We start from the raw sequence: 24,008 nt of genomic DNA, 5'->3' as shown, positions 1-24,008 counted from the left end.
GGAGTAGGGACCAGCCAGGCAAACTGCTGGAGAACAGAGACTTGAGGTCTGAGAGAGAGAGGGCCTCCCAAGTGGCTGTATCTTCTTCAAGGCAGGGGCCATGTGGCTTGGAGTCCCTTCAGGATTGTCCTCCTTACATGGCCACCACATGGATAGCTGGGGCAAAGAAGGAGTGTGATTCTTGGGATCTGGGCAACCCCAGCTTTTGTTCATTTAGTCATCCACCCACCCATCCATCCATCCATGCATGCATGCATGCATTCCTCTATCCAAATCCTTTACTGAGCGCTTAAGCTTGAGGCCCAATTTCTTGGCTTCCAACAGGCTTTTCCTAGCCTGACATGCCAGCCAGTCAGAGATGTAAGCCCTCTGAAGCTGCCTAGAGTCAGATCAGGCCATAGAGGCAAGCAGGACCCCTAAGGAGCTTATACAGCAAGCCCAAGTATCTGAGGGTAAGGTGGCTGGCAGGCGAATTATCCATTCTACCCTTCCCATATGCAGGAGCTGGCAGATCTTCTGCAGAATGGTCCAGCAAATCAAATCCTGGATTCCTAGATGGATGGAGAACAGCATCGCCCCAGCCTCAGCTCTAGCCTAGAAGAGTTTCTGACATACTGGTCCTTCTGGATGCATATGTTTTTGTGGGCTTCCATTAAAAACCCCAGGCATCAACAGATTCAAACCCATTTCCCAATTGAGATTCCTCTATCGACCAGGGTTAGGGAGATTGATCCAGCGGGTAAAGGTGTGTGCTGTGCAAGCATGGGGACCTGAGTTCGATCCCTGGTGTGTCCATCAAAGCTAGGCACAGCTGCGTGTATCTGAAGCCCTAGGGCAAGGGGTTAGTGGTGGAGACAGGCTGATCTTTGGGCTTTACTGGCCAGCCAGTCTAACTAGTTGCTGACCTCCATGTTTAGTGGAGGGACCCTGTCTCAAAAAATAAGTCCGGGAACAATAGAGGGGGACATCTCAATTAACCTCTGGTTTTGGCATGTGCTCACATGAATGTGCGCTCATATGCTAACACACACACACACACACACACACACACACACACAGAGATCTGATCAACTACTCCACTATATACATGCGTCTATTTCCTCATGGCTGGAAGGAGACATCCCCAGCCAAGCCAGTCAGAGAACTGGGAGCCAACGCATGACCAAAAGTAAGAGAATAAAGTTAGCAGAGAAATCCCGCCAGCCTGTCCCAGGCTCAGGGACAGTGTCAACACATGCGCTAAGACCGTGACTGAGACTCCAAGTGCTCCTGGGTGGTATGAATTTCCAGGACATTTGGCACTGCTGTTTGAACCTTGAGCCACATGTGGCTGAGAGAACAGCACTGTCAGGCATGAGGGCCTGGATTTGGTCACCTGTCAATCTGTGTCGTTCCACTCTGGATGGAGGCCACAGCCACTCAGGTAGGAACAAGGGCTTCAGACTGTTACTTGGTGTACCTATAGCCCATTGGCTCCCAGGCGCTTTGCTTTAGTCTCCAGAGCACTCTATGCCTGCCTGGGCCACTTGGCCACTTTCTCCTCCTCCCATCATCCTTGGGTCCCCTGGACACAAATCTCACAGAGGCTGCCTCCTCACTGAGCTGCGTAATTGCAGACAAGACCCTTCTCTTAGCTGAAAGTTGCTTTGGCAGATTAATGTGGCTTAGCTTCCCCAAAGATGACACAATAATTAGCCTTTCATAGCAGCTCTGGACCTAAGAGGGTTTTTTAATAAACGGCAGGTGATTCATTCCTCACGCAGTTGGGCAGGGATTGCAGGCCTTCCACATCTACAGTGGGGCCCGAAGAGGAGGCCTGAGAATGGAATGGAACAGAGATTCAGGACAGAGAGCACCCATCCCTGCCCAGGCAAAGCTGCTCCTTAGGGCAGCTCATAGTTGGCAGCTGCCTGGTGACTGGAAAAATGCTCTCTTCTGTGGCACCTGTCACTCTATATACTTCCCCTGTCATTCCCCAACTCTCAATAACATTCAGTAACACGCAGAAGCAGGCTTGGAAGACACTGTTCCTACTGTCCCTTGGACCTCTGCTAGCACAACAGGGTCACACCAGCACTATTCTGGTAGGGAACATGGGTATGGACAGCAGATGCTAACCTAAGCCAGTGACTCCCTAGCTTGGGACACGAGTGATGTCCATGTTTCCCTCTGTGTGTATCCCCAGGCCAAGCAGAAACGGGTGGCTCGTGTGTCTCGAGTATATCCCAGCAGTGGCATCTATGCCACTATCTTGGTGGCATGTGACAGGGTAGAGTACCTACCGGCTGGCAGTTGGTGGGCTTCCCATTCATATCAGTGCTGGGTGGTCTCAGGTAGTCCCAGTCTCGGCCCTTGTTGTAGGTTATGACCGTTGTCACCTTGCCATCCACTTTCTGGTTTGCTAAAAAGACTCCCTTCACTCCTCTGACCTGAGGAGACACAAGAAGGACCATAAAGCTCCACACAGATTACCCAGAGTGACAGCGACCAACCATCACACCCTACTGAGAATGCTGCATGTGGCTTTGCCTCCCTCTGGTTGCAGCCTGACACATGGAGACTGGTCCCAGGCTTAAATGGGAAAAGCTCTGGCTGCTTCAGGGTCTGGCTGATCTGTAGGATGCCATCAAATGCCAGAGAGGGCCCTGGTCCCCTGACCAGTACCTGATGAAGGGATTCCCCTCTCACCAGGCCCACTCTGGAGCTCAGGATCCCCTCACTCACTGTAACTATTGACCTTCAGGGTAGGTCCTGTGCCACAACAGATGCTTCTGGCTTTTCTTAGGGCCCCACAGCTCAATCCCCCAACAGTCCACCTGATGGTAATGAGAAGGAAGGACCCTGCTATCCTAGCACGCATTGAGAGGGCTCTACTCTACCTTCATGTCTCTCTTTCTCAAGGGGTCTTGTCTTACAAGGTTCCCAGGTGAGGTTTCAGCAGAGCTGGCCACAGAGTTGATTTGTAAGAAAGCCCAGAACCAGTCGTTCCATCACATTAAACCCAGTGGTGCCCTCACAGGAACAGCCTATTCTTCAAACCTCTTATTGACAAAGACTTAGAATGACATTCACTGGGCGTTTCTAGGGTGCTGAGACAGGGACAGGAATGCTCTCAAGCATTCCTTTTATCTAAGACTCACAGCAGAGCTATGCCTGCTTCTCCTTGTTTAGTATGGTGTTGCTGCTCAGTAAGCTCCTCAAGGGAGTAGGGCTCAGACAACTGTGACTTTTACTCAGAATTCTAGAGCCAGCGATTATAATTAGGCTGTAACAGTCAACAAGGTCATCGGTGCTTTCTTCACACAGGCACTGAGCTTAGCTTACATCATCTCATTTGAGCCTGAAAAGTTAGGGCAGTTAATTCTCAGTGTGCATGTCTGCCGTGTAGGTGGACAGTCCACCAGAGATGTGCTGCCACGGATGTAGGAATGGAGGGAGGAATAGGTGGACAGATGAGTGGATGGGCTGGATGGAGCACAGATGGAAAGATCTACGTGGGTGAATGGATAGGTGGATGGAAGGGTGGATCAATGGATAAATAAGTGGATAGTTGGATTGATGGAGAGGTGAGTGGGTTGGTGGGTGGCTGGGTAGGGGGATGGAAGACACTGTTGGATGGTTGGATGGATGGTTGGGTAGACAGGTAGATGAGCGGGTGGATGGGTTGATGTGTAGATGGGTGGTTGGATCATAGATGAATGGATGAGCAGATGGGATGAATGAGGATGGATGGGTGAGTGGATTATGGATAAATGGATAGATGGGTAAGTGGATGGTGGATGGGGTGGATACGTAGATGAATGGATGGAGAGATAGATGAATGAATGGGTGGGTTAGTAAGTAGGAGGGTGGTGTATCTACTTCCTGTAGATGCTGCAACATCACAGACATTGCTCCAAGCAACACACTTCCCATCTACTGCTGGGGTGGTCAGAGCTCTGGCCTGAGTCTCTGGTCTATTGTCGGAGTGTGCTCCTGTCTGGAGGCTTTAAGGAGAAATCTGTTCCTTCAGCACGGGCTTTGGTTCCTGTATCTCTTCCTTCATCTTCAAAGCCAGCAATGCAGAGATAGTTCCTGGCCACTGTCATAGCTGTCCTTTGTGGGACCATTCCTGCCTCTCTGTTCCACTTTCAAGGACCCCATACCTACCAGGGCTCTGTGGAGATGGTGTATAACACTGTCTATGGAGTAGGAGCCTCAAGCCTGCCTGGTGCCTTGACTTCCCTTTGCTAGGTGGTTCTGGGGATCACGAAGGGGCTGGCTGGCTGGGTGAGCACCATTCTGTTTAGCAAGTGCACTCTCTGACATCCACAGACACACATGGGGTTTTCACGTGAAATGTACTCACCCATCGAAAGGTCTCTGAGGCTCCCCTCTCATCACAACATCAGTATAAGTTAAAAAAAAATTTCTATCTGAATTTCATCAAGTCAAAGGCTGCAAATCGTATTGAATAGGTATAATATACAAATGGGCCTATGAAATGAGAGAGTGACCTACTTGCTTCCGAACCACAAAGTGGGGCCAAGCGTAGGGTGTTTGTGAAGGACACTCCAGTTTAAAAAAAAAAAAAAAGGAAGCCCCACTGTCAAGTGACTTGGCCACCCCACAAAGATCACTCCCTGGTGCCACAGATAGAAACAGCTGCTTGTGGCCAGGGATCAGCTCTTTGACTGTCTCCCCACCCCAGCTCTGCAGTTTTCTGAGTCTGTAGACCCTGGGTCCACGCCCTTCTGCTATGCTTCCCTCTGTCCCTGCAGTGGAGGCTACTGTGTTTCTGCTGTTTTGGGATCTCGGTGAAGGGAACAGTATTTGCCACAAGATACCCCAAGACCAAGTTCTCAGCACAAAGGACATGTATTTGCTTCCAAGGAAGAGAATAAGAGATTAAGACAGGAGATAGAGGATGAGGGAGAAGGGGAAAGGAACAGGGGAGGGGAGGAAAGGGACGTTTGCCCCAGAGGAATCTGGAGCAAGGAGATGGGTGTGGTCCATAGGCAAATGGCAGTTTATAAAGGTAAAAGGGGGAGCCCCATGTGGGGATGAGGTATTTAATTTTAACTGGATGTGTTAATCACGTGAACCGAAAGGGGTTTTTGGTTGCTGGGCTTCAATAATTTGACAAGCCAGACCTTGGCGGTCAGCCTCAGGAGGAAGAAGTGGCCAAATAAGAGAATAGGCCTTGGGGGCCAGCTTTAGGAATGTGATCTAATGGTCTGAAGCAAGGCAGAGGGAGTAGGGAAGGGCAAGGTGTGCCAGAGCCATCTTTGCCGTGCTGTGGCTGGCTAGCGTCCCTTTGTTCGGGGTCTCTCCTGCCCCTGTCATCAGAAGTTGCTGCAATGGACACTGTGCTCCTCCACAGAGTCAGCCTGGTGGGCACATCTCCAAAAGCGCTTCAGAGCATCTCGTGCGACATGCTGCGTGACCACATGGTCACCAAAGCCATGTGATTTGGCCTGTGATACTCTGTGACACCCTGAGGCCTCTCCCTAACTCTAACACAGCAACTCAGAAAAGTCCTGTCAAAAATTCAGTAGCCTCAGGGGTCCTCACAGACCAAGTGGATATGTTGCTGACTTCCTAGTGACCATGACAGTGACAGTGCTGGCCACATGCAGGAGATTCATATGCTAGATGCAAAGCCAAGCCCTTCTCACCCAATCATCCCTAGTCCCAGAGAGGTGGGCACTGGGAACACGGAGTTTTGCTGGACTGGGCCTTGTTCTTTTGTAAGAAAGATATCTTTGAATTCTTGCAGTGGCCCTAAAAGAGGGCGCTGTTACGGGCGCTGCTTCAGAAACCAAGCCCAGGGAGGTTAAGTAACCTGCCCCAGGACGACACAACACAGCACAGCAGACCCATACAGAACCTAGAGAGCAGCCCAATTGATGCAGCCCAGAGCTGAGCCGATCACTACTTCCTATGATCCCCACTTGATGAGGTCAGAGAAGATAAAACACTTTGGAGGCACCAGCTGGTAGGCAGTGGATGCCCTTTGCCCTTGGCTGTGAGAACCTCCTTCATGTCCTCCCGGCTCTCCCTGGTGGTCTCTGTCTGTGCATGGCTCACTGCTTCCTCACCTAGCTGACTCCTGCTCAGCCTCATCTCAACGCTGCACTCCTCCTCCAGAAGGCCCACCCTGACTCTGACATAGATTTGTCAAAAATCGGGCATTGCACTGTGTCCCAGTGACAGCGTGGGCTTAAGGACGCTGCTGGGAGTCATTGTCTTCATAGAGGACTGGAGGTGGACAGCATGTTGGGGAATCCTTGCCAGCGAGGGAGGGTGAAGCCCCAAGTGTGGCAGGCAGTATGTGTGTGGTGGGTATCTGTGGAAAGGATAGACAGCACCTCCCCATGTCAGAACAGTCCATGGGGGCCTTCCCATCCATCACTGATCAGCCTGGCTTGGGGCAACAGCCCTGTGTCCGAGGGCGCCAGTGCTCAAATGCTGCAGAAACATCCCGAGGACTAGGGAAGGGCTGCGGGATAGCACTGTCCCTCTGCAGCCCCAGATGGGAGGTAGCACTGACAAATGGGCTCTCCTCACAAGCAAACGATTACATTCATCATTTTGCTGGCGATAATGGTTCCACACTGCTGCTGACAGCTGGAGACACATTGAGGCTGCCTCCACCTGGGAGGTCCCCTCCCACTCACAGGGACAAAGCCCATTGTCTGCCGAGGGCTACCCTCTGAGCCAGACTCACCACCCAACAGAAGCACCAGTAGGTCTCCTGTGGCTGCCCCCACTGGCCTGGGCATCCCAAGGGCAGATGTGAGGGAAGAGTGTCTTAGAAGGTTGTTGGTAGTTGGGGAGTGGGCAGGTGTGTGTGTGTGTGTGTGTGTGTGTGTGTGTGTGTGTGTGTGTCCTGCCGAGCCTCAATGCCCTGACCTGCATATGGGCTAAGTCACTGCCCCTGACCATAGTGTCCACAAGAGAAAAGAGAGGATTGTGAACGGCCTGTCCAGGCCAGACCCATGTCAGGTGTCTAATGGACATTTTGTGGATTGGACCCGAGGCCCAGTGCACTCTCACCAGTGGAGAGCATGGTGTGAACCCCAGAAGCTTGGGTCAGTGCCTTGGCATGGGTGGGAGCCCCTGGAAACTTGTGTGGAGCCAGGTAAGGCCCAGATCCCTGCAGGGGTGAGGCAGGGTCTGTCATCTCAGGCAGGTAGGGGAAGAGGTCACATCGCAGCAGGTCAGGATGGACAGTGTATGTGGAGGGCTGAGCACTGGTAAAGAGGTGGTATGGATGTGACAAACTCCAGCTCTCAGGACAGAGAGAGGAAAGAGGAGTCGTGGGGCGGGAAAGGAACAGAGTAGAGAGCCCCTCCCAGCTTCAGGATAGCTGCTCAGACCACACGTGGCCGTGGCTGCCTTTGCACGGGGAAAGCCTTGCATGCTAAAAGACCGATCCCAATTCTGCAAGATGTCGGCCGCCAAGAATCTCCTGCTCGTTAGCAAACACTGTCTCAAGGAGCCTCATTAATAACCAGCCTTTCTCTCTGTCTTTAACCCCCTGTGCCCTTCAGCCTCAGGCTCTAAAGCCTGGAACATCTGGTGCTTTGCAGGTATCTGTAGCCCCTGAGCAAGTAGGGAAGGGGAAATACAAGGCAGCTGTTCCTACCCTGCCTGGTGCCTACCTCGAGGATGTCGATGACCACGTTTTCCTCAGCCTGCCTTGAGCTGCGCACGTTCTCCAGCACCAGTGAGTAGTGTACTCCGCGGAGGTCTGACTGGTACAGGTTGTAGGTGTCCACCTGGTTCCACTCCTGTACGGCCACGAACACCTGCTGCTCATCCGTGCTGATGATCTGCAGGTCCTGGAGACCGGAGAGCTGTCAGAGATGGTAGCCTGGGACATGGGCCCCACCTCCCCACTGTCCTGGACACAGGCTGATTGAGGTTGGCATCCTGGTGAGCCATGCTTAGCCCTGTGGTCTTGGACAAGTGGCTTCACCTCCATGGACCTCCATGCCACACCTCTAAAGTGGGAGTAATGTTTGGACCCCTCACAACAGGTTGAGGGGGTTGCCTAGGGATGCCTCCTTTTTCCTACCCTCACTGGACATTGTCTATCTCCCTACGATGATGAAGGGCTCCCCCAAGTACCCCATATGGTCAGAATGAGTGGCAGGTGCAGAGCTGGGCTCCCCACATCCTGGGAGTCAAGTGTCCCTTCATTTGTCAAGTACCTATTTATGAAACATTTGCCTGCTGCCTGAAACAGAGGACCCGCTGCCAGCCCTACCTCTGCCCTGAACTTCAGAAAGGAAGAACTTGTTTTAACTGTCAGAGTGTGGTGCCCCAGACAGCACCCTACAGACATGCTCCACTTGTCCACCGTCCTCTGCACCCAGCCTTCAGCCCCATGGGACAAAAAGTACTGGGAGAACAGCAGCCCAGGCAGTGGCTCCAGGCCTCAGTTTCCCCTTGTGCATCAGGCAGCTCTGTGGGAATCAGCACAGGCCTCCAGAATCTAAAAACAACTGTACAATTCAGAAAAAGAGCCCCGGCGTCTGAAAAGCAAAGCCGGGCTGACCTTGGCTCTGTGTTATCCCTTTGTCCAGGCCTGTGTGGACCACCAGGAATGTTGCGATCAGGGAAGCTGTGGCTAGGTATCAGTACATCACCGCCCCTCCCCCCCAGCTCACACCTAACAGGCTTCGCTCTGGATCCTCCCTGCCTTTGCCTTTCATTCCCTGAAGTTCCTCTCTCCAGTCCTCTGACAAGGGCTGCCAGGCTATAGGGACTGAAGATGGAGGCAGGTGTGTGCATCACATGAAGATATCCCCTTCTCCCTCCTGCCCTTTGGGGTGTGCTCACTTTGGGGAAGTGACTTTTATATGTGTCCTTTTGATAGGGGACCCACTGGACTCCTGAGTGCTGACACGTGGCTCTTCCCCCTCATTGCCAGACTGTTCCCTCTGCCATGTGCCCCAAAAGGGGCATTTCTGAGCTGGGCATGGACGGATGTTTCTGGAACCCAGCAGCCAGGAGGTCGCGTTAGGAGAATCATGAGTTCGAGGCCAGTCTGGGATATATCATATCGCACACTCTTCTTGAAAAAAATTTCAGAGGTGAGGTTTCACAGAAAAGGGGTTCAGTGTGTGAAGCACCTATCATGTACCCCACAGCTAGAAAACTCCACAGGCAAAGGATCTGGGCTCAGTGTCTACAGACGTAAGCCAGACACACAGAAATGCGTAAGTAAGAGAGGTGTGAAGTACACGGGACTGAGTGAGTCTTTTATGTGAAATGGGACTGCAGGCTGATGGAGATCTATGGTGTGCCAGGTCTATGGGAACCTACTGGTCAACACCCATGTGCCCACCTCAAGTCTCTGAGTGGTAGGCAGGAGGCAGGATGTGTTGCTTTGGGCCGGTGGCCATTTTGCAGTCCACCAGGGAGGTCATGCCCATCAGCTTGGCCATGGTAGATAAGCAGACCCAACAGGGCTGGGTGGAAAGTGAGGATCCTTCCCACAAGGCTTGGCAGGGCCAAGCTTCTGGGGGAGTAAGCACAGAGAGGCTGCACCGTGGGGTGCAGTAATTCAGGTGACAGACAGTCCTGATCGAACACCACTTCCATAAGCTGGTTAGATGCCCTGGGCAAATGCTTTCTATAAGCTATGAAGCAGCTTGGGACCATGCACAGCACCCCTCTAGAGAGACCTGGAATTAACACTTCACCGTGTTTATGTTCAGGCTCTCTCCTAAGCATGATTCACACACTCCCCGCGTCTGCTTTATAGCTTGCTCTGCACACTGCGTGGGTGTCTCTTCCTCTGCCATGAACATTATTTATAAACACCGCCTTTAATGACTGCATGATACGCATTTGTGGCCCAGCTGTATTTCACTGAGCCATGCCCCTGCTCCAGAGGACCAGAGGGGATATTTCCAAGCCTGGGACCCTCCCTACCTCTCTGTTTATTTCCTTCCCATAAATTCTAAGAAGGGAAATTGCCACATCAGAGACACAGGATGTTTCTAGAATCCTTCCTTGTTGGGTACTGTTAGCCTGCTGTCATGAAGTTCAGATTGGTTTCTTCCCCAGCAGGTTGCTTATGTCCCCTCCTGTGGGCATGTATTAAAAAGGGTCACACAAAAGCCTTGCTGACTAGTATGACAAATACTTTGCACCTTCATTAAATTCCATTTATGTTCCTCACTCTTTTCATTTTTAGAGAAGCAAGCAAAACCATCTCTTAACTACATTGTCAATAGATGCACAATGTAAACCTTCGCATGTGTTGGCATACGAGGCCTAGAAAGATCTGCAGAAGGAAAACACTAGTTTGTTAATATTTCTTATCAAGTGGGATTAGGAGTCTTCAAAAGATAGGTGCTTGTCCCTCTTGACTGCGAGAGGACCCCAATGATGGGCAGGCTAGCGTGGAAGCCCTAGAAAGTCAGCAGGGGCAGGGGCTCCTTCTGGTTCACCGTTTTACTGTCCCAAGACACGGTGCTTGTCTTCAGGGCTCAAGATGGGTGTTGGAGTTCCAGCATCACAGTAAATGTGAAGCAGCAGGAAGTGGGAAGTGGGGGAGAAGGCGCACAGGAAAATTTCATTAATTTCTCATCGGCAACCACAAAGGTGTATCCACATGTAGCTGCAGAGGAAGATGGGGAAGGCGGCCTTTTCCCTGGGAAGTTGGTCACGCAGCTAGACTAAAATGAAGGCCAGCATGTATACTGAAGATGCTCCGAGAACTTCTCCAGATCGTTGCCTTGAGACGAAGAGATGGAAGGAAGGAATGGGCAAGCAGGTAGATGTGGTATGTGTGTGAGTCATAGAGCTTACATGTTTGTGCATATGCTCACATACAAATGAAAATCTGCAAGTTATCATCATAAATGATGTTTAAATTATAACCTACTATGCATGTATGAAAAAGGTTTTTTTGAACATATTAATAACCATGATGGCAGAAATTTCTCATGGGCCTTCCCATGAAACCCCAGCAGAAATTTTACATAGATTTTTAAAGATGTTTACGTGTTTGTATGAATGTATGTCATGCTCATAAGTGCCCACGGGAGGCCAAAAGAGATCATCAGATCCCCTGGAGCCAGAGTTACAGGAGGCTGTGGGCTGCCTAACATAGGGCTGGGACTCCAACTCCAGCCCTCTGCAAAAGCAAGGAGTGCTCTTCATTGCTGAGCCCTCATCTCTCCACCTCCAGCACATGCTTTTATATGAAATTCACAAGGCACTCCCAAGAGCCAGCGCCTGCCTCCTGTTTTTCTAGTGCCTTGGCTACTCTGGCTCCCTGCCTTCTGGTAAGAAAGCTGCAGACTATCTAAGCAGGGAATCCCTCGTCTATGACAAGTTACATCTCTTATGCTCCTTTCCAAACTGCCTCTTCGTCTTTCTGACTTTATCATTTCATCAAAATGCATGTTTGCGTGTGCCTTTGTGTTTTTCACACTAGGGATTGGCTAACCTTTGAGATGTTCACATTCGTGTGTTCTGTGATTCTGGGGGGTAGGAAGCTACTATTTCTTAAACCAATCTCTCTGCCCCTTGCTCTCTTGTTCCTTTAGGATTCTCATAGTTTATGTGCTGCTTTGATGATGGTGTCAAAAGGTCATAATACTTGGTTACTTCCGCTGTCTTGTCCTCAAGTGCTCTGATTCTTCCTCTGCCTGCCTAAATCTGCTTCAGAGTCCTTCTGGTGGACTTTCCTTGCTTATTATTTTTCTTATTTCTTTCTAATTATGGTTCCAGGATTTCCTTTGGGGTATCCTTAACATTTCTTGTCTCTTTGCGGACATTTCTTTTGCGCATAGCGTCCTCCTGCAGTTCTCTGAGCATCTTGAGACAATCCTAGTAATGTTTGTCCAGCCGCCTGACCAGTTAGCCTTTCTTAGGCCTGGGTTCTACTCTGAGCAGATCGTGTTTTCTTATTTCTCTGTGTGCCTTGTGATTTTTGATGACTAAAACTTGGAAGTGTGTGTGTGTGTGTGTGTGTGTGTGTGTGTGTGTGTTTTGGATTTTTTTAAGGTCTTATTATTCATCCCATGCTGGCCTCAAATTCATGATCCCCCTGCCTCAGCCTCCTAATCCAACTGTTAGGATTATAGGCATGTCCCATCATGCCCACTTAATACTGGATATTAGAATGTATGACACAGTAACTGCAAATTCAACTGTTTTCTGCAGAAATGGCCCTGTGGCTTTTGCCTCCAATCACCAAAGGCTTTGTCTCCACTGAGAACCAGAATGACGTGTGAGGCATGGTGAGTTTATACCCCTCTCCCATATCTAAGTATGTTATGGCCTTTAAAAGACTACTTTTGGGCTGGAGAGATGGCTCAGAGGTTAAAAGCACTGACTGCTCTTCCAGAGGTCCTGAGTTCAATTCCCAGCAACCACATAGTGGCTCACAACCATCTATAATGTGATCTGATGTGCATTGTATACATAATAAATAAGCAAATCTTAAAAAAAAAAAAAAGACTACTTTCCAAAGAATAAAGGAGACAAAGAAAAGGAAGGCAGACATAGCCTGGCCCTTCTTCCACTGACCATGACCACTGACATCAGAGCACAGGCCACTGTGACTGGAGGAATAGGTCCATAGTGCCCACTCCGGCCACACAGGCTACCTGCCAGCTGCTCCAGGAAAGTGCACACATTTGCCTGCTGTGAGGCAAGGGCAGACATGGATACTGTTCCTAGGTCAAAAGCTTAAGCTGTCAAACTGGTCTTGCTGTAACATTTGATGCCTGGATGCTAGAACCTTATAACAGACCACAGAGTCCCAGTGGGTTGCTGACGGCACGCTCTTCTGTGCTCTGCCGAGCTGGGTGAGTAGGGGGTCATGGGCATCTGGTAGAGGGCTCAGGTGCTGGGAGGTCCTAGAGTTGTGCTCAACGCCACAGAAACTATGACTTCTGGCCATGGGCTCCTTGTTATCATCCCCGTGTGTAGTGGATGTAAACATGTTTTTGTTTTGATCCCAAGTGTGGGATGGGGAACAGACTTGTGAGAGAACAGGTGATGTTTATCCACTAGAAGACAAACCACCTCATGTGGGGGCTTGGTTTTTGCCAGCTGAAAGACATCTTAGCACAGACTCTGAGAGGATATATATATGAGCCCAAAATAGGAGGTGGGGCTTTTGGGATCTTGGTATCGTTTGGTTGTTCATCACTCCACTTTGGGTCATCCTGTGTTTTTGAAGAGATGTTGAAGAAAGACCTAATGGGTTTTCCCCCTTGGTTCAGAAGTGTCTAAGGTGCCTAGGTCCATAGCTCTCAAATAAGGATGTTCTGAGATGCTGTCCCTCTGCCACTCTACACACCCTTGGCTGTGCCCTCTGCCCCAGGTCCTTTGCACATGCTCTGTCTTCTGCCCTAACTGCTTCTTCTTGATCTCCCCAAAGTTGATTTATTCTTGTTCAGATTTTGTGTGTCCAGAGGACAGAGCTGGCACATCTGAGGCCTGGCTGGCTAGAACAGTGGATGGGCAGGCAGGGGCTGAGGAAGTGTGGCCACATCCATTCTTGGTTCCTGTCCCACTTGACCTTGAGACCCCGAACCCCAGTGTGTGAGGCCCCGCAGTCTGCACTGGGCACAGGGTGTGAATGGGTCACCTCACCTTAGGCAGGGCATACTTGGGCAGCTTCATCAGAACAAAGTCACTTCGGCGGTAGGAGACATAGTATTTGGTTCGGTTTGTTGCTGTTGCCTAAGGGAGAAATACAGCATCAAGTGACAGAACCGTCAGTAAAACCCCACTCTCAGTTTGAAAGCAGACTACTTAGACATGGTCAAAGGCCATGCCTTTTGCTTATAGCCATGGTGGTTCCTCTTGACTGGCAGCTTTACTGAACCCAGAGTCACCCAGGGGACAGGGCTGGTCTCAGAGTCATGTAGGGGATGATGCTGGACTGAGTCACCTAGGAGATTGTGAGGCCCACCTCACTTCTTGTCTGTGAAAGCATCTCCAGAAAAGACAAATGGAGCATGAAAGATCCACCCTGAATGTGTGACAAGAGTGGGTAGCAAGCCAGCTAGCACAGGTGTCTCTCTCTGAATCCTGGCTGCCATGGGGTGAGCTGCTTGGCCTTGCCAGGTCCTCCTCACCAGGATACACGACAATGTCTAAGACTGTGAGCAAAGCAACTCTACCTTCCTTCCAGTTATATCTGTCAGGTTCTCTGTCACAAACACAAGAAATTTAGTATGTCTTGTTCTACCTGAAAATGCCCCCTGTAGAGTGTTCTAACTCTGGGGAGTGTTTGCATGTCTCCCAGCAGCTAGAACCAGTCTCTCACCCCATCTCTCAGCATCCTGTCTCCTTGCAGCCTAGTTATGGGACAAGGTGGAGAAAGTTCCACTTGCCAGAACACTCTCTGAGAGAGCACTTCAGTGAGTCCATGGGTGGAGGCACAGACAGGCCAAAGACGAGTATGAATCTCCAAAAGTAACCATCCAGCCTTGTAGGCATGGAAACCAAAATAAGCCACATTCCCCAGGGCCCATCTACATGACCAACACCACCCCTGGTACTCCACCAGGGCAGCGCCTTGACCACAAAGCACTGTGGACATTTGTACCATACAGATGAGGAAACAGAGGTCCAGAGATTTCACTTTTTATCTCCTGCATTGAAGAGGAGACAGGAGGAAAGGCCTCTGCTCCCTTGGGTGGTCAAGGCTGAGATCACGAGAGATGAGAAGAACTTAGTGGTGGTAGCTTCTCATAGATGGCTCCCTGTTCTCTGTGTGTGCACACAGATAGGTATGAAGCCTCACGAATCTCCATGATGTGGGGGGGTCTGTCTGTCTGTCTGTCTTTCTGCCTCTCTCTCTCTCTCTCTCTCTCTCTCTCTCTCTCTCTCTCTCTCTCTCTCTCTCTCTCTCTCTGTGTGTGTGTGTGTGTGTGTGTATGTATGTGTAAGTGTGCACTGTGTGTATGGGGGTTGACTGTGTATGTGAGCATGTATGTATTTAGGTATGTTTGTAACAATGTGCGAGAGCATGTATGCATATGAGTGTGTTTGTGTGAGAGCATGTGTAAGTGCACTGTGTGTGGGTGTGTCTGTGTGTCCCACATGAGGCATTTATGGGGTTTCCACGTGAGTACATGTGTGTGAGAGCATGAGTCATGTGTGAGCCCACGTATACAGGTTTCTGTGCTTATACAGGCTGTCTGGTGTGACGATGGCTCACGGGCACTTCAAAATCCAGCTCTGAGAAAAGCTCAGAGCCCCCCGCCCCCCGAAGAGTGACACCAGCTTTCTGTGTCACCCCTGTAGAACTGATGTGACCTGGACACACAGGGGTCCTGAGAACTTGAAGAAAGGGCCTCATGTGGCCGGAAGACCTGGCACTCTTTCCCCTCAGCAGCAGGTACCCATTTGGACAGAAGACCTCTGTCAGGTGAGGGATGCTGTACCTGACAGAGTGTCCTGAAGAAGTCGATGGGACCATTCCCACAGCCCGGCTGATAGATGAGCTCAGGGCCAGAAGCAGAGGCAGACTTCACCTCTTCGCTTTCCCTGGGGAGGCCACTGGGGTGCCTTGGTGCAGGCTTAGTGTATGAAATCATGGCCACCCCCATTCCTGCTAGGAACTTATTGTGAAGGCCGCAGGGTCTTCCATGAGGCATGGGGGGGGGGGGGGAAACCCTTGTCTCCAAGGTCCTTCCTACCTGTGGGTGCTGGGAGCAGGGCCATGCACAGAGGTTTTGAGAGAAAGAGCTCTACCTTAGCCTCGTGAATGGATTAGGGACAGGTGCATCACATTGCACTGTCCTGATCAGCAAAATTGGGAGATATCAATAGCCCATGTAGCCCGTTTCATGCTATTCATTCCTCCCAGAGTAACCAGACTGTGGAGAGACTGACAGGCTAGAGAAGGTTGGGAAGGCTGGAGTCGCAGTGTCACCTGTGGGCCCAGAAGGGGCTGCCTGTCCATGTGAATGCTGTGGGTTCTGGGGAGAGACCATCAGCCTGTGACATCGAGCAAGCAGAGGCTCATGTGAAGCCAAGGAGTAGCATCTTCGCATCTGGTACCAGCATGGTCTGGTGGTAGGCTGCACTCCACAGCCATCTTCCTCTGTCATCTTCCATCACCTTCTCAAGGTGCAGCTTCGGAATGGTGGGGCCACCAGCATCCCAGCCCAGCCCCAGCTCTGTGGCCTTTCCTGCTCCAGGTAAATCCAGGAAAAGCTGCCATCCTTAGGCGTGTCATCCTGTGGGCCTCCCACCTATTCTTTATGGGGGTAATCTTGCATTTACTGTACCCAGACTGGCAAGGCTCTGGGTGTGCCCCAAGTATGGCTTGTCAGAGAGGTTCTGGAGTCTTCTGTTGACTCCTGAGTTAGCACCATTCTTCCTGAGCAGATCAAAGATATGGTGGTGGGACAAGGACATGCCAGATGCCAGACGTCCTTGTTGGATATGATGGTGTGTCACTTGGTCTGATGTGAACAAAGCAGGGAGAAGCATCTGGGCCCCACCTGACTACTTCTGCCCCAACAGGAGAACACCCAGTGAAGCGGGCAGGGTGCTACCTCCTCAGTGTGATGTTTGATAAGGCTATTGTGTTTTCTGAGGCTTGGATTTCTCTTCAGCAACAAAAACTACTGCAGAGAAGGCATGGGAACTGGTGGCTACCAAAAGGGACAGATGCAGGATCTCATAGGAACAAGTGCAGAGCAGGGACGACTTGGTGGTTGTGGTCATTAGTGATACAGCCCGGGCCAGTGGGGCTCAGGGCCTCCTTGCCAGGCTGGGAGAGGGGTCAGCACTACTGTGATGGCTCATGCCGAGGAAAGAGTGTCACAGAGACTGGGCCAGGAAGCAGTATGGGAACCTGGGGGATCTTCTAGAAACAGGAAACTGGAAGGTGGTGATGGTCAGTTGCCAACCTGCGTAAGGTTTATCTGGGTTGGTTGGGGCGGGAACACCAGCCTAAATGTAGGCAGCGCCGTTCTAAGGGCTGGAATCAAGGACTGAATTCAGAGGAGAAAGCGAGCTGGCTTCACTCACTGCTCTCAGACTGTGCGACTGAACGGCTGCATCACACACTTGCTGCCGTACCTTCCCTGATGTTATGGGCTGTATTCCTGGGATCGTAAAGCAGAAGAAACCTTTCACCTTTAGGGTGCTCTTGTCAGGTGCTTTGTCACAGCTTAGGAAAAATAAATAAGACAATGCACTCTACATTGTACAGAAGGCGAGGTAGCGTAGCAAGGGCCAGGGTTCCCACTCTAGAACTGGTCAAGAAACTTCCCAGCCAGTGTTCACTAGCATTTCCCAATTGGCCAGAGATGTATATTATGGGTACCACAGTGGTGTCCTGGTTACAGGGGTTCAATAGCTAGAGCAGCCAGGATAAGACCCAAAGCATGAAGGGAACACACACACACACACACACACACACACACACACACACACACACACAGAGATTTGTGTTTGTGGGCCCCAGATGGGGACCTATGAAGTTGCTGCAGCCACCACACAGATGCAGAGACATTGTACCCTGCTAAGTGGCATTTGGAAGTGAAGTGCTGTTTTATTGCCTCTTCGGATGGCAAAGGCTTATGTCCTGTCACCTTCCAGCACCTGGAGCGCTCACCTTCAGAAAGATGTACTCATCCTGCACGGTCAGGGAGCCACGGTCGATGGGGCCAGCGAAGGGTGCTGTGTGGGGCTGAGTCGAGCAGTTATGGATCAGGCAGGTGAAGTAGCGATAGCCTGCAGGAGAGAAGCAGCCAGGACGTACAGACTCCACAGAGGGCAGCAGAGACCCAGGAGCAGCGAGGCCTTCTGGGCTCTCACCACTTGGTAGCACCAGCACCTTGGCTTGGCCTAGAGCCTTACTTTTCAAAGGGCTTTACCCGCCATGATACCAGCCCAGTGGGGCTAGGGACCACTCAAGATTTCTTTAGTGCCCAGGGAGAAATTGCTGGCATGTTGGAGAGCCATTATCTAAAGGAAGGGATTACCAGACAGCTCTGGAACCTCCTGGGCCCCACTCAGGCCAAGCCCCACCCTCTTATAGACCTGGGCACCTTACTGGGCAGGAGTAGATGGCTCTAGGCACTCTTTCCCCTAACTCAAAGGCAAAGCTCCCATATTTCCTCCCATGCTCCAGTACAGCACACGGAACTTGGGTTTGGCCAGGAAGCTGCTGTCTCCAGCCTGAGCGGTGTTTCCAGCATCAGTGGAAACAGCCACACTGCGGACATTTCATTCTCTCAAGGCCTGCATCGCTCACTCACGTATTACTCAGTTATCTTCTCACTTACTCGGCCATTCATTCCCTCATCCACCCCCTCTTTTATACACTTGCTCATTCACTCTCTCTTTCCCTCATTCACTCATTAATTTCCTCATCCATTCTTCACTTGCTCATCTACTCAGTCACTCAGTCATTCGCTCATCCGCCCACTCATTTACATGCTTCCTCATTCATTCGCTCTTTCACTCACTCATTCATTCATTCATTCATTAACTTACTCATTCATTCATTCACCCACTCATCCACTCTTCACTCATTCATCTACTCATTCTTTACTCACTTGCTCATTCACCCACACCCTGTCTCGCTCATTCATTCACTTGCTCATTCATTCATTCATTCATTCACTTGCTCACTCGCTCGCTCTCACTCTCATTCTTGTACTGTTCACGAGGAAACTGCCTGAGGAAGGTCCTGAGCAGCGAATGACTGTCATGGAGGACAGGCTTTTGGGAACAGTCCTTGAGAACTGCTGCGCTGGAGAGAGGCAGATAGACAGATGAGCCCACTACAGTATGCTGAGGGCAGTGAGCACCCTTCTTTCCATCACATAGGCAGACCGCCTACAGAAGGGTGTACTCGGGGTGCCTGGCTTCATTTAACAGCTCTGCTGGGGACACTGAGAGCCAGTCAGCACTCAGCTTCAAGGAGCTCTCAGAGCAGGGGGAGTACACAGGAAAGCTGGGTGGTAGGGTGCTCTGCAGTCCTAAGGAGGGGCTGGTGGTGATAGGGAAAATCCCATGATGGATAAATGGGCACAGGCTGTCCCAGCTAGGTAATGGGAGTGTGGTGATCTTGGAGCACGGTCCTCTGGAGGATAGTGGGGACAGCAGGTCCCAATGGGGCCTCAGGACTTTGAATGGTCTGCAGCCAGGCTCTGCAGACTGTCTGAGCAGGGCTCTAGGCTCAGGGATGGTGAGTGAGGAAGTGAGGTCTTCAGGAGCTGAGGAGGGCCCCATTCATGATCCGAGTTGGTTCAGGGGCTCTTGACAAAGAGTTCAGGGTTCTGCACACAGGTCCTGCTCCCTCCAAGATGGAGGCTAAGTGAAGAAACCAAGCAGCCCTGACCCAGCCTGTGTCCTGACTCAGCCTATCTTTCCTCTGGGCATGGTGTGTCCTGACTCCCAGCCCGCCCCGCTGCCGCGTGGAGCCTGCTGGGAGTCACCTCTGTACATCCCTGCATGGGATGTGTGTCCTAAGACTTGGTGACCCAATGGCCCTCCTCTCTGACTTCTGCTCACTGCCTACCAAAACAGCAGCTGTGGTGACACTTGGTCCCACCCTTTGAGATATGGAGCCCGGGCTGAGAACCTGGAAATGGCACGCGCATCATTACCTGGCAGCAGCTGCCTGCACAGACAACTAACCTGTGCGGACCCATTGTTGGCCACATGCATCAACCCACTACCTTTCCCCCTTCCTGCTTTGCAGGTAGGAGGACCAAATTTTTCAGCCCAGGTCCCCCAGGGCCCCACCTGGCTGGTGCCTATGGACTGCGTAGGACTGCCAGGACACCGACCTCTGTCACTTTTACAACACAAGAGACTAATGTGCATATATAAGTGGGTGGACTTGCTCCATGTCAAGGCCTTGTGCTGTAAGTGGCAGGAAGTGAGTGGCTGGGGTGACCCAGCCCTGCCTGTGGGAGTGGAGCCACAGAGGCCTAGAACCATGTGTCAGCCCTCAGCCAGGCTGGGTGGGGCCATGAAGTAGAAAATACTCAATGCTCAGGCACTGGAACAAATTGCCCTTCTAATAGACTTTCCACAGAGCAGGGTTTCTCCACTTCAATTCATCCCCAGCGGGAAACAAGTGCGCTTCAAATTATGACACATCAGAACACTGTGAGGTCGGTGCACAGGGCTGGCCACTGAGGACGTACCAATAAACAAGGGTCAGGCTGAGCAGCGCCACTGGACAAGGAAGCTCAGAGACACCCACCCCTGCCCCTGCTCCCCCCCGCCACACTTACCTCCATTGAGGTCCTGTGCTTCCATATGGACCAAGTTGGGGTCAGTGTCCACCCCAGACACAGCCCTGGAAAAGAATTGCCCGAGGGTGGTATCAGCAAAGGGGTTTCTCAACCCTTCCCTGGGGCTTCCACTAACTACAAGGCCTCTCTGCCTCTGAGGCCAATCTTGTTCTGTGAGTTCAGAAGACATAGCCCTCTCCCACTAAACCTACAAGCTCCAACAGAAGCCTGGATGAAGCTGGATAAATCTGGATCAAGCTTGGTGAAGCTGGCACCCGCTTGTTGAGAGGACTGCTTATACGGTTCACTTCTTCCCCAGGGTCTCCCACCCCAGCTGAGGCACAGGCTGGGACCACTAGCCCAAATCTGAACAGAGGGAATCTCAGAGGAGAATGGAGACACACCTATGGTCACACAGCCCTAAAAGGCTCACTGGGATTCTGACTAGGATCCAGATCTGAGTGATGCCCTCTCCTTCATCTGGTGGCTATTTGGTCAAGTTGCCCACCACAGCGGGTCCAGGGAAAACCTCCTTCCACATTTGTCCCAAGCCCTCTATGTTGGCAGAGGGTCTGTGAGAGCAGTGTTCCTCCATATCACCCTTGCCAACCTGCATTGGACTCCTGAGATAACAGGCCAGAGACTGTGTGACTTGCCCCAGGACACAGGTGCTGGCCAGGGTGGCCTGAGGCTCCCAATAGGTCCACCCGACCCGGAAGTCATGCTTTTCCCAATGGCCATTCTCTCCTTCTGGTGAGGTCTGTGTCCTAGGACCCTAGTGAGAAGCCTGTGCTGTGGCTCTGGAAGGCAGCCAGGCACAGGACGTCCGGAGAGGTACCACAGCATCTCCAGGAGCCAGTGGGACCTATTCTGCCGGCACCATCCCAAGCCTTGAAGATGGAGATCGATAAGACATGGGCTGAGGGCTATGGGATCAGGGAGTTCAGGCTGGGACTATTCCAGGGGGCACATCCTCCTCTTCCAAACTCCAAGATGGGCTCATTTATATAGGAGAGAGAGAGAGAGAGAGAGAGAGAGAGAGAGAGAAGAAAGGAGGGAGCTGGAGACGATGGAGATAGAGATGGAGAGGGAAAGGGGAGAGAAGGCAAAAGAACACGTGTGTGCACGCACACGAGAAAGACAGATGTGGGGGGTGGCGGGGAGAGAGACCAAGACAGACAGAGACACAGAGACACAGAGACAGAGAGAACGCACATGGGCAGGAAGCACCTTTGCTGGTGCAGAAGCCATAGGGACCCAGGTAATAGCTGCATTCACTGATACACTGACAGGTCCTAGGAGCAGAGAGCATTCTAGGTGCCTTTTATATGGCCATTCACTTGCACTCACTCACCTATTCATTCATTTACTCGTTCACTCACTCCCTCATTTGCTCACTCCTAACAAGGCATCAGCAGCCAGTGTCTGCTTCTGTGGTTTTACTCCAAGGCTGCTGACTGCTGAGGGGAGGGGGGCAGGCGGCGGCGACAGTCCCAGAAACAGGCGCCTCACTGCACACCCCTCAGGGTCTCCTTAATGAGCTAGTGCTTTATGTAGCTTCAGCACTGCTAATGAGTCAGGCCTGAGATAAAGCAGAGGTCCTGGTGCTTTGTGCTGCAGATCCAAGGACAAAGCTGTCAAAACAGCATTATCTATTGCTCACAACAGGGGCCGTCCCTTGTCTGTCACCAGAAGGGATCCAACCAGCTGCACTGCCAAGCATCCCGTGAATCTCTCGCCTATCGGGCACATCCCGAGCCACAGGAGAAGCTTTTGGGCAGAGCCAGTCCGGTTTGTCCAATGTAATAGCAGCTTGAATGCTAGTTTTTTCTTCCCCACATGCCAGGGCTGGCTTCTCTCTAGCTAGAGTCTCCATGAGCCAGGCTGAGACACCCCTTAGCCTAACCTGGGACAGGTGGCAATGCTACAGTCTCCGTGAGGTCTTCATGTCCACGGAGCTCAGAAACCACACTTCCTGACCTTAGTCCCCACCGCCTGAGAGTGACTCAATGAGCAGTTTCTGCTCCCAGCAGAGGACATTAGTGTTGGGCCTGTGACTGACAGCAGCCTTCTGGTCTCAGGGAGGGTATCTGGTGTGTTGCTGTGGAGGGACAATCACTGCTTCCTCACAGGAGCGGAGGGCACAGATGTCAGGAACCAATGTCCACAATCAACAGGGAACAGACTTTTTGTAAGGACAGCATGGAGCCACAAGTGGGTGGGTAGGAAGAGCCTGTTTGTTTTTACCATGCATCCCACTGGTGACGGGACTGTGGCTTGTCTGGGAAAGCCAGTACAAAGTTTTACATCCATTTGCATTAAGGCTGATAGGACATGCAATTACATGGATGTGTGCGCAATACACACATGTCCAGAAAGGGAGTTGTGGTCACAGCCAGGTACAGTGTGGCCTCTGAGCCAGCTTCTCTGGTTTCCTGCTCCCTTTTACTGCACAGGACCCTAGGCAGACGCCTGTCCTCAATGGTCTTGCTCAAACAGTCAGCATGTGCTCCCCGAGCCTCAGAGATGCTTGACTGGGGTGGAAGGGGCTGGAATGTTGACTAAGTCCCTGAGGGACCCCCCAGAAGGTCATGCAAATGGGGATCCAGCACCCTCTGGCCTTTGTCTGGGACCTGAGGCCCATTCACCTTCATTCACCCTCTCCCCTGCTTCAGCCCACAAAGGCTGCTGGGCACGATGGGTTTTTGGATCCTAGCTGGACTGATCGTTGTGACATCATGGGCTAGAAGAATGAGACCCAGGGTACTGGTGGGGCAGGGAAGTGGCCCAAGCAGGCAGAGCCTGGGCAGCTGTGGAACAAGGAAGGCTGTGCATAGGGCACCTCTCAGGAGCAGGTGGGGGCTGGGTTGGGAAGGGGAAGTTGGGAGGAGGGCAGCCAGGAGCATTGAGCCACCCCAAGTGGTACTGTACCAGCATCTCTGTGTTTCCCAGTAGATACAGAGGACACAGCGAGGCTTGAACGACACAAAGCCACAGAGCCTGTCCACTAGGGAACAAGGCCCAAGGAGTGCTGAGCCCTGGACACCTCCAGGAACTCACAGAAGACCCTAGTGGTCCCCTGGGAGTAAGGAAGGGGTAAGGCTTGTGATAAAGGCTCCCAAGGGGCAGGGCTCTCACCAGAACACGTGGTCCTTGGTCACCCATTCCTGCAGAAGTGTCCACTTCTTCCCCAGGTCAGATGACACATACAGCTGCAGGGCAAACAAAAGAGAGACAGAGCTTTGGCAAGGAGGTCTCAGGAACAGTGGCGGGCACCAAGGCTCCCCCCAAGGATAGCACTCTGGTCCTGCAGGCACAAGGAAGGGAGCTGCAGGCCAACCACCAAGGGCTGAAGCCAAAGAGAGGCCTCCACACGTAGGTCTTCTCACACAGGCAGGCTGGCAGGTGAATTCTTGGGGGCACTCCAGCTGGACAAACAACAAAATCCAGAGGGTCCCCCAGGGGTAGGTTCCCTCTTCCTTTCTAGCCTGGGGTGGTGCATTTGGCCTGGCAGATTCTTTTCTTCCCCAGTCCTTCTCGGGATTTCCCTGAGTCCAGCTCTCTCTGTGGGACACTTCTGCACAGGCCCTTGTGACTTCATTGGACAAGGACTGCTGCTGTCTACAAGCAGCCAAGGAAGAGGTTATTGGTTGTGGGTGACAGCATAGCCACTGTGGGCCAAGACTTCAGTTTTGAGTAGAGTGGCTTCCTGTTGGGCAGGCCCTCTGTTATGGTGGGGTTGGGCAGTAGGAAGGCCCTGATAAAGGCAGA

The 24,008-nt window shown here is 51.8% G+C and overlaps 1 protein-coding gene across 4 annotated transcripts in view; it reads right to left on the bottom strand.

Annotated features, from left to right (window-relative positions):
* The window catches only part of SORCS2 (sortilin related VPS10 domain containing receptor 2), a 438,679-nt gene that overhangs the window by 32,644 nt on the left and 382,027 nt on the right, over positions 1–24,008 (bottom strand). For all 4 annotated transcript variants that reach the window (XM_084797455.1, XM_084797456.1, XM_084797453.1 and 1 more), the window contains exons 5-10: positions 23,376–23,449; positions 20,238–20,302; positions 17,600–17,718; positions 13,612–13,701; positions 7,647–7,826; positions 2,283–2,429 (exon numbers count right to left, since the gene is read on the bottom strand). In XM_084797455.1, the coding sequence (XP_084653581.1) occupies positions 2,283–2,429; positions 7,647–7,826; positions 13,612–13,701; positions 17,600–17,718; positions 20,238–20,302; positions 23,376–23,449 (675 nt within the window). The remainder of the gene's footprint in view (positions 1–2,282; positions 2,430–7,646; positions 7,827–13,611; positions 13,702–17,599; positions 17,719–20,237; positions 20,303–23,375; positions 23,450–24,008) is intronic.

The sequence above is a fragment of the Acomys minous genome (assembly GCF_964271855.1).
Source record: "Acomys minous genome assembly, chromosome: 10".
Lineage (NCBI taxonomy): Eukaryota > Metazoa > Chordata > Mammalia > Rodentia > Muridae > Acomys > Acomys minous.
This window is presented reverse-complemented; position numbering and strand designations above follow the sequence as displayed.